The 10,366-nt window shown below is 56.2% G+C and overlaps 1 protein-coding gene across 1 annotated transcript; it reads right to left on the minus strand.

The window, feature by feature from the left end:
• Positions 1 to 4,171: 4,171 nt before the first annotated feature.
• Positions 4,172 to 10,146, minus strand: LOC110483207 (uncharacterized). The gene is made up of 3 exons (XM_085561993.1): positions 6,367 to 10,146; positions 5,561 to 5,880; positions 4,172 to 4,210 (listed from the first exon to the last, which is right to left on the minus strand). Exons 1-3 carry the CDS (start codon positions 6,680 to 6,682, stop codon positions 4,172 to 4,174), a joined length of 675 nt encoding a protein of 224 aa, XP_085418119.1. The 5' UTR covers positions 6,683 to 10,146.
• Positions 10,147 to 10,366: the final 220 nt, after the last annotated feature.

A 10,366-nucleotide genomic window follows, 5' to 3' on the forward strand; every position in this document is an offset into this window, starting at 1 on the left:
GTCACAGTTCTTCACTGGACACTGTGGGGAATATATTCAGCAAATCCAAGGGAACGGCTGAGGGGCTTAACACCTTCTTTGCCTCAGTCTCCAGGAGCAGAATTGATGAGCATCAGGACAGCCGGCCTCCTGATCTGGGAGGGAGAGAAGGCAAGCACCATGGAACCCCTGTAAGAAACAAAGTAGTAAATATTTGCTAAGGAATTTAGGTGCTCACAAGTCCTTGGGATTGGATGGGATTTGTCCTAGGGAGGTCAAGCAGCTGGGGCAACAGCTCATTAAGCCAGTGCTGAGAAGAGGAACTGAGGGAGGTTGGTGACTACAAGCTGTATCTGCCGCTTTCGCTGTCACTGTCAGTGCCAGTGCCGGTCCATTGCCGGTGCCATTGCCGGTGCCGGCGGCGGCAGCGCCCCGGGATCCCGGGCCGAGCGGGGCGAGGCGGCCCCGGCGGCCGGAGCGGCAGCGCCCCCTGCTGGCCCCGCCCGGCCCCGCCCGCGCCGGTTCGTGCCCGGCCGCAGCCCCGGCTCCTCTGCCCGTGGCCCAGCGCGCAGTAATACACGGCCGCGTCCCCGCGCCGGGGCCAGCCGAGCCGCAGCGCGCTCCAGCGCCGATCTGCCGACACCCACAGCTGGCCCAGATTGTCCGGCAGCTCTTTCGACTCTTTCATAGTGAGTGCGAGGAGTTCGGGTGCTCGGCCCGGGAGCTGTCGGTACCACTGGATCGAGTCGCCGGTCTGGATTTTGGGATGTGAGCAGGTGATGTTGATGCCGGTGCCCTCGGTGGTCTCCAACGACGACTCCTGCTCTATCTGGGCTCTGGACACAGCCACTGCCACAGGGAAAAGAACAATCACTTCTCTTTCCCAGAAAACGGAGAGAGATTGGAAAAGAGGACAGATCAGCATTAACTGAGATATGTCTCGAGAATAGAGTAAGAAGAGATTATTTATCCGAGAGTGTTTGGCTGGGAACACGATAATATGAAGGGTGTTTAGACGGACAATTGCAATTTTTAAGAGTAGAAAGGAATGAGCAAAATAGATTTTCCTGTATGGAGGGAGGGAGGGAGGGATTGATTGATGGACGGACGGATGGATGGATGGAAGGACGGACGGACGGAAGGACGGACGGACGGACGGATGGATGGATGGATGGATGGATGGATGGATGGATGGATGGAAGAAGAAACCTGGTAAAAAGAAAAAAAACACGCAGGGAGGACTTGCCTGCGGTAAAAAAAACACCATGAGGGCAGAGTAGGAGACAGAGAGCAAACAAGAACTGAGACGGAGAAAAGGAGTTAGAGATGAATCTTGGGGCGACAGGAGTTTCATCCAGCCCCCCGACCACCCGCACTGCTTCCTTCCCCGCGCACCGAGCAGCAGCAGCGCGGGCAGCGCCGCCAGCCCCGCGCCCCGACACCGCCGCATGCCGCCGCTCCGCCGGCCGAGCCTCGCTGTGCCCCTCAGCCCCGGCTCTGCTGCGGCCGTGCCGCCTCCTCTGCAACGCCGCCAGCTCCGCCCCGGCCCAAATCAGCCCCCGCCTCTCCCCGCAGCAGCACCTTCAGCAGCGCCACCAGCACGTTGGGCACGGCCAGCGACAAGAGGCAGCTGTGTCCCATCGCACACAGCAGCCGCCCCGCGTGGGGAGCAGATCCAGCCCGCACCATCTGCAGCGGGCAGCTGCCGGCCCCGCTCGGCTGCGCTCAGGCTCTGCGGGAGCCTGGCAAGCTGCTGCTCTGTGCTCTTCAGGGCCACAGCAGCGCTCGGGGCCCTGGCAGAGGCAGCAAATTCCCTCCCGATGAGGGACACACACGGACACAGCCAGGGCCGTGCTTAGCGCCGTGGAGCCACAGACAAACCCGTGCTTCCCGTGTGTCCGTGCAAATGGGGCTGCTCCGAGAGCTCACAAGGCAGGAACACACAACCAGCGCTGGGCTCTGCTGGGGACATGTGGGGCAAAAGCAGCAGGGCTGGAGTGGGGCAGGACAAGGACCCAGGAAAGCAGAGGATAAACTTTTCTTTCTTTAGATACTGCACAATGCAGAAATGTGTCAAAATAGTCGAAAATGCATTTGCAATGGGTATGCTACGACGGATGGGGTCAAAACCATTAGACCATAGTACACACATGTGGATGTAACTTGTGGTGAACACCGGCTTGAGATCATGGTCCTTTCCCCAAGCTCAACCTTGCCCTGACACATCCCCTCCCTGCCCTGCCTTGTTGCACAGCCGAGGCAGCTCCCTGCACCAGGGTGTCTCGCAGAGCACAGAGGTACCAGGCAGTGTCAGAGAGCTCCACTTCCTCCAGCTGCAGGACACTGGATTTGCCCGTGGTGTTCAGGTGCGTGGTGATCCGGCCGCTGTGCTTGGGGCCACTCCCTGCTTGATAGGAGAGCAGCTGCGGGGCTTGGCCTTTCCGCAGCTGGTACCAGAGCAGGGCATAAAAATTACTGCTCTGGTATTTGCAGGTGGTGTGGAAGGGGTGTCCCTGCTTCAGCATGACTGGTCCATCATCCTGGGTGACCGTGTCCTGCCCCGTGGCGCCTGGAAGAAAGTGATGGTGAGCTGCTCCACAGGGAAGGACTCCAGGTAGGAAAAACAAATTGGGTACAAATCCATTCTACAAAACCAGATGTGGAGATGGACATGTGAGAGTGAGTTTGGGCAGGATTTCAGAGCTCTCAGCTGCTCTGTGTACCTGCTCCTACATCTGCTTCTAAGACCACTCGGGAACAGCCTAAATTTTAGGTGCTCAAACAGGCTGAGAAACCCATCGAGATACAGCAAAAGGATTCATCTTGCTTCTGCATCCCTGTCACCACTGAGTGTTCCTCAGTTCCTGAGTACACATAAAGCTGATCTTGGAAAGAGGGAGCCCTGGTTGTGTTGCCAGCTCAGAGAACTCTGGAAGCCCTGGCAGAGCTGTGTCAACCTGGAGGCAGAATGGGACGCCCTGATAATGTCAGTGAAATGAGAACATTGAGGTGCCTGGGGCAGGTTTGACAGGATCTTTGAATTTACATTAACACTGGAACTATATCTGACTGCAAAGATAGCTCAGATCTCCTGAGGTAACGGCAAAAGGATCAGAAAAGAGCAGCAGAGGGAGATGCGTTGAAGGTAAGAGAAAAGACAGAGAAATGGCCCGAGATTTCTCTCTTTTCCCTTTTCCATTACAAATCAAAGAACTTCTTCAGCACACACTTGGAAAACCACAAAGAGGAGCCGATTTTTCTCAGCATTTCCACTCTAACCACTGATATTTCCCTACAAAGTCCTGATAAGGCTGTTGAGCATTTCCTGCGGGTAAGAAGAAGAGGAAGAGAAGAAGACGGGTGCCTTGGGGAAAAGGCAGGACTTACCCAGGAGCCGGGCCAGCAAGACGCTGAGGATGAGAGATGCGAGGTGCATGCCGAGAGCGAGCTGCGTGTTTGCTGAGTGAGGAAGAGTCCGAAAGCACGCGGCAGCGCCGAGAGAACGGAGCTGCCGGGAGCGGCTCTGGGCGGGAGCAAAGGCAGCAGCGGCGGGAGCAGGCAGAGCAATGCCCTGGCCTTGCAGCGCCTGAAATGCTCCTTGTGCGTTTGTCGCTGCTCCAGCAGCAGCCGCCGAGGCTCCCTCAGCCATCGGCACCGGGAGCATTCCGTGCCTCTGGGGCCTCGCTCATGGCAAGGGGCTGTTCCCGCTCAGCTCGCAGTGGAGTCCTCACCTCCGCAGCTGGAACGGCCAGCTCTGCTGCACAGCCAGACCTGGGCACTTGGCAGCTCAGGGGATTCTTTCCCACGGAGCTTTCTCACCTTCCCGAAGTGTCTTCTGCTCTCGGGGGTCACTGCTCTTTCCTCTGGGAACCGGTGACTTCTCAGTCCCTGTCACTTCTCCCCTGCATTTCTTCATCTGCCTGGGATGAGCGTCTCTCTCCAAGCTCCCTCACTCCCACCCCTTTTCCCAGTCATCCCCAGAGTGATCCCATACTGCTCATTTTGGTTTTATGTTAAATTGAGTTTTTCAGAAAACAGCTTTCTGGAATGATATGAACAACGATGCCGGTAATGATAATGGCTGTAACAGGAACATTCTCACGCAGGTGTTGCACTTCCCCATGGCTTAGAAGGAGGTTCTAGAGAAGTGGAGGGTCCTGAGGTTATCAGAGTTTTTCAAAGTAAAAGCTTTTCATTCTATGGGCTCGTTTGTTGGTTGTACCTTCTTAGGCTTCAGAGCAGAGAAAAGAGGGTCAGACGTGTACAGGGAGATGAAGATTCTTCCCAGCGTTTGTGCTGGGAAGCGACACATGAAGCCATCCTTTCTGATCCCAGAGGAACATCACTGGCAGTCTCTCCTTTCCTGAGGATTCCACGTCCTCGCTCGTAATTGCTGAGCCTTTGTCATTGACAAAGCTCAGCCTGGGCCAATTCACATCCACAGCCATTGTTCCCTAATGGCCAATCAATTAGAGGCTGGAGAGCTCTGAGCTCCCTCTTCCCCCCCCTTAACACCGACTGCCACATAGGTGTGCTTTGTTCATCACTTTCTCCTTTCCTTTTTCTTCTCTTTCGGAAGGAAGATGGACGTGATGTGAGGCTCAGAGAACCAGACACTCTCACTTTTCACATGCCCTGACTGTGGCCTTTACTGAACTTGATCAGCCCAAAAAACCCCATGAGGATATTGAAAATCTGCTGACCTCAAAAGTAAAAGGGGTCTCTAGAGTAAGTCCCGGGAGAGAATCATCCTGTGGAGCTCAGTCTTTAAACTGTCTACCTCCAACACTTGCAGCATTTGCTAAATCCTGTCATCTGCTTTTCAGGATACCTGAGAGGTTACTAATGGGAAGGAAAAGGGACCAATGATTTTCAGGTGGAATGTGAGTGTGAGAACTCTTTAATGCTTTGAATGCCTCCTCTACGCCAACCAATTTATTATTTTTCCTCCCAGATGTTCTGCTATTTCAGGAAGATACTGAATGTTCTTCCATGGTGGTTTGGGGAAACCTGAGGATGACAAGAGCTCTGTAGAGAAGTGCGGGACAGTAACCACATTTGCCCTGGATATCCAGGTGAGAATGCTGCCTCTTAATCACCTTGTACTATAGAACAGAGACATTTCTGCAGGGACCGAGATGGGAATTCCTTTGTCACCTCAGAAAGCCTCTCTCCGCACATCTCTCATGACAGGATCAACTGAGGTGACAGCACTCCATGAATTAGTTCCTGTGTGCCTGTCAGTGCAGCTGCTCGGTCAGTTCGCAGCCCAGGAGCTCTCCAGGAGCAGCTCTTTGATTTGCAGAGCCGGCTGAGAGCAGCAGCAGCAGCAGACGTGGCCGGAGGGCGAGAGGCGCTGGCAGAGGCGCCTTTGGGCGCAGCAGTTGGGTGCGAGGCGGCGGCGGACTCGGGAGCGAGGGGAGGCCGGGCTGTGCGCGGCGAGCGTGCGAGCGCAGGGTGCGGGCGGGTTGTGAGGCCGTGCGGGGCCGTGCGGGGCCGTGCGGGGCCGCGCGGGGCCCGGCGGCCGGAGCGGCAGCGCCCCCTGCTGGCCCCGCCCGGCCCCGCCCGCGCCGGTTCGTGCCCGGCCGCAGCCCCGGCTCCTCTGCCCGTGGCCCAGCGCGCAGTAATACACGGCCGCGTCCCCGCGCCGGGGCCAGCCGAGCCGCAGCGCGCTCCAGCGCCCGTCCTCCGACACCCGCAGCTCTCCCGCTATGGCCGGCACCTCCTTGGAGCCTCTAGCAGCGAGGCTGAGGAATTCGGGTGCTCGGCCCGGGAGCTGACGGTAGAAATGGATGAAATCGCTGCTCACTTTTTTGGGGTGTGAGCAGGTGATGTTGATGCCGGTGCCCTCGGTGGTCTCCAGGTGTGACTCCTGCTGTACCTGGGCTCTACCTGAAGCCACTGCCAGGAACATGAAAAGGAAAACACTGAGATCCTGCATTGCCCTACTACACAGAGCAAATCCCGCAGAAATAGCCAGGAACATAAAGAGAGGATGAGGAAAACAGAACCGAGGGTATTTCAAGATAGGCAAGAATGGAAGTGTCCATGAATGGTTTGTGGAGAGATGCATGGGTGGATTACAGGAAGAACGGTGCAGTCACTGGAGAACGGGAGCATGTGGGAAAAAGCACTAAAAGAAAAGAAGAAAAGTTCAAAGGGCTAAGGACTGACTTTATAGGTTATAAAGAAGTGGAGGAATGGAATGCTTGTACAGACTTGGATAAAGAAAAGAATGAGGAGATTTCGGAGGGCGTGCGGGATGGAGAAGAGGGAGGGGAGAACGGGAGAACAGCTCTCTGGCAGTGGTCTACGGAAAAGCCAGGCAGGAGGGCAGCCTGCGCATCACCGCAGCCCCAACCCGTCCCCTTCCCCACCCCCTCGCACCGAGCAGCAGCAGCGCGGGCAGCGCCGCCAGCCCCGCGCCCCGACACCGCCGCATGCCGCCGCTCCGCCGGCCGAGCCTCGCTGTGCCCCTCAGCCCCGGCTCTGCTGCGGCCGTGCCGCCTCCTCTGCAACGCCGCCAGCTCCGCCCCGGCCCAGAGCCCTGCGCCGCCGCTGCTCGGGCTCTCGCCGGCTCCGGCCAGGGAACGGAGGGGAGGCGAGCGCGGTGCCAGCGGGGCGGCGCTCGGGGCTCTGCGCGGCGGAAGCGGCGGCGCCGGGCTGGGGGCAGGGATCGGGCTGGTATCGTGGAGCTGAGCATTCACAGGCCCTGGGGTTCCTTCGCTCCCATCATCTGTTCACTCACATCTCCCCTTGGCTGTCATGCTGGGGACTCCCGAATTATCCTGCAGGGCACGGGAAAGAAACCCACTCCCACGGATAGAGGAGCTGGGCATAAAACCTCAGCCTTTCTCTGAATCCATAAAACCAAACTGATGCAGGGCAGGGAAGAGCAGCTGTGCACTGGTGTGGAGAGACCGGTCCCAGTCCGTGTGTCTGAGTGTCCATGTGTCTGTATGTGTGTGAGGATTCCCAGCCATGCTGAGGCACTCCCGACACTTTGAATTAAGCTAAAAAGTGAAATCTGAGTGAAACCATACTTGTTGGGACTGGAAATTGGCTGGAGCAAAAGTTGCTGTTCCGACCTGCTGGAAAAGGAGGGCTCAGGAAGAAGGGAGCGCACATCAGTGCCTCTTCCCTGGACAAATCTGCATTCTACTACATCATTGCTCAGTGGCACCCAGGCTCCTTCTGAGTCTGGAAACCAGGTGAGTCTGATGCCCCTTCCCTTTCTCTTTCTCTTACAAAATGATCCACGGAGCAAATATCCCAGCAGAGGTTGTTTTCTTCTATGCTCATTCTACTCTCATGCCAAAGATATTTGGGTGACATTGCGTAATAGAAAAAAGCTGCAGTGTAGCTACAGGGGCCCATGCTTAAGGAATTTTGAGAGAGTCTCCCTGGGCCAGGCTGCTATTTGCAGGGCAAGGAAGAAAGCTCCTTGCCGCGGCTCCAGCTCCCAACTCAGCAGTGGCCTTGGTTGCTCTCATTCACCCCTGTGCTCTCTGCTTCTTGTCTGCTCCCTCTGCCAGGTGCACTTTTCACTTGGAGCCGTGTCCTGCTACAGCCCGTGCTGGCCATGCCGGCCCTGCGGCCCCACCCCGCTGGCCAAGAGCTGCAATGATCCCTGTGCCAGGCAGTGCCAGGACTCCACCGTCGGCACTGAGCCCTCCCCCGTGCTGGTGACCCTGCCCGGCCCCATGCTCAGCTCCTTCCCACAGAACACCGGGCTGGGATCCTCCACCTCGGCTGCTGTTGGCAGCATCCTCAGCTGTGACCGCGTGCCCATCAGCTCTGGGGGCTTTGACCCAGCTGGCATTTCCAGGTGCTGCTATTGCACAAGGTCCCTGCCCTGAAGCAGATGCTGGGAAAGCCCCATGGAGACAGCTCAGGTTGCTCAGAACATGGTGCTGGGCAAAGGATGGACATTTCTCAGTGTTGGTCCCAGGACAGCTGCAAGGCTTTGCCTTTCCCTTTTCTTTGTTTGCTTTGTCTCCCCTTGGCAGTGCGGTGCCAGCAAGGGCAGCCTGGTGGGGCCCATCAGTCTCGTCTCCCTGTCTGGGGCAGGTAGACAGGCACCGTGTGGGAACCTCTGCAGTGCCAAGGAGGACGGACTCTCAGATGGCCCCGGGCTGCCAGCACTGCTGTTGTGCACTTGTGCTGAGTTTCTTTGTGTCTTTGTGCCCCATTAAATCTCTCTGCTGCATTCAGGCCTGGTTCTCTGCAATCATTCCCACCCTGCAGATGCTCTCCAAGCTGCCAAAGTAAAAGGGAGCCGAGCAAGGCTGGGGCCCCAGCAGACCTGCTCTTTAGAACCAGAGCAGTGATGCTGGGAGATGTGGTGGCTGGAGGCCGTGTTGGGCACAGCAACTATGAAATGGCGGGGTTTTAATTTCATGGAAATGAAGGGATATCATCAAAACCTCTACCCTGGACTTCCAGAGGATTGACTTCGGTCTGTCGAGGACACTGATTTGGAACATCCCTTGGGAAGCAGCCCTTGAAAAGAAACAGGCCGTGATGACTGGATGTGCTTTAAGAAAGAAATCTCAAAGGCACAGGAGCAGCCTGGACCTGTGTACAAACAGATATGGAGGTAGAGAAGAACTGCCTGCCTGAGAAGGGAGCATTCCCAGGAACTCCAGGAATTAAAAGATGTTTTATCACCTTTGGAAAAGGGCAGGCAGCTCAGGAAGAGTTGGACGATGTCATTAGGTCATTCAGAAAGAAAAGCAGAGAGGACAAATTTCAGTTAGAACTTGATCTGGCCAATTCTGTAAGGGGTAATTAGGAGTGTTTTTACATATACATTATCGAATACTGAGGATAATCACCATTCTCCATTGGTCACCATGGGGAATATATTCACCAAAGCCAAGGGGAACAACTGAGGTGCTTAACAGATTCTTTGCCTCAGTCTTCAAGGTTAGGATTGATGATCATCAGGAGAACTGGACTCCTGATCTGGGAGACAGGGAAGGTAAGCAGCATGGAACCCCTGTACGGCAAACACAAGGTAATAAAGATATGATAACACACTTAGATGCTCCAAAGTCCTTGGCATTGGAGGGATTTGTCCTATGGAGATCAGGCAGCTGTGTCACAACCTCATTAAGCCAGTGCTGAGAAGAGGGGCAGAGGAAGGTGCAAGAGGCCATCTGAAGACCCTCACTCATTTGTCTTCCAATTGCCACCAGAAAGAAACTCCCCTGCTCCAGTTCCAGCTTGAAGAAGGCAACAGTGCAGGTGCAGCCCCTGCACCCTCACACCAGCTGTTCCGGACCAGGCCTGTCAAGAACTTGGCAAGGAGTCGGCAAGGAGATGGTGACGATCCGACATGGAGCCAGCACAGGGCGGCAGCTGCAATGCCTACTTCATTTTCCATGTTTAAGCTGAATGAATTGTTGGGGTAGCTCTGGTGGTCTCTCACTGAAGACCCCTCATCTGCCTCATTACCCCTGTGACAGACAGAGTTCAAGAACCCTCTCCCCAAGGACTGAGACTGAGACCCCTACAACAGGGAATGAGGGAGAGAATGACATGACCTGTTCTGCTCCAGTAACTTCAATTGACTTATTCTTCATTGTGTTCATCCTGCCTGGATGATTTTCCGTAGATTCACCTGTTCACCCCACAGCAATTTCAACAGACTCTCATTGTTCTGCATGTTCCCCCCTTTTTCCTCTGTAGACTATAACTGCACCCCTGTATACAAGGACTTTGGAGACTCCCCCCAACACAACAAGACAGATCCTCATCGTCCAGACCAGTGAGCATCTCACCTTTGTTGGTAGCTACTCCCATCCCCCTCATTTCTCTCTCCCTCTCTATCCTTCTTATTTCTTTTCTGACCCCACTATCACATATATTGTTTTGGCCCCTAATAAAGGTGCATTTGTTGTGATTAAACTGAAAGTCCCCTGCTGTTTTTCTTTTGCACTTTGGGATCAGGTAACGAACCATCACCACACCGCGCTATAAGCGGATCGTGACAGCAGGTCTGTGACTGCAAGCTGGAGCTGCTGTTGTCATTGTCAGTGCTGGTGTCAATGCTGGAGTCGGTGCCGGTGCTGATGTCGGTGCCGGTGCCAGTGCCATTACGGGCCTCGGTGCCGGTGCCGGTGGCGGCAGCGCCCCGGGATCCCGGGCCGAGCGGGGCGAGGCGGCCCCGGCGGCCGGAGCGGCAGCGCCCCCTGCTGGCCCCGCCCGGCCCCGCCCGCGCCGGTTCGTGCCCGGCCGCAGCCCCGGCTCCTCTGCCCGTGGCCCAGCGCGCAGTAATACACGGCCGCGTCCCCGCGCCGGGGCCAGCCGAGCCGCAGCGCGCTCCAGCGCCGGTCTGCCGACACCCACAGCTGGCCCAGATTGTCCGGCAGCTGTTTCGACT

Source organism: Lonchura striata, chromosome 27 (assembly GCF_050655825.1).
Source record: "Lonchura striata isolate lonStrDom1 chromosome 27, ASM5065582v1, whole genome shotgun sequence".
In the NCBI taxonomy this organism is placed as follows: Eukaryota; Metazoa; Chordata; class Aves; order Passeriformes; family Estrildidae; genus Lonchura; species Lonchura striata.

Bases quoted from the DNA above. Each gene is read 5' to 3' on its own strand.
- LOC110483207 (XM_085561993.1), bottom strand. From the start codon at position 6,682: ATGCTCAGCTCCACGATACCAGCCCGATCCCTGCCCCCAGCCCGGCGC. The intron at 5,881-6,366 runs GTGCGAGGGGGT...TGTTCCTGGCAG, and splicing joins GCCCGCGCTGCTGCTGCTCG to TGGCTTCAGGTAGAGCCCAG. The intron at 4,211-5,560 runs GCACGAACCGGC...TCTGCTCTGAAG, and splicing joins GGAGCCGGGGCTGCGGCCGG to CCTAAGAAGGTACAACCAAC.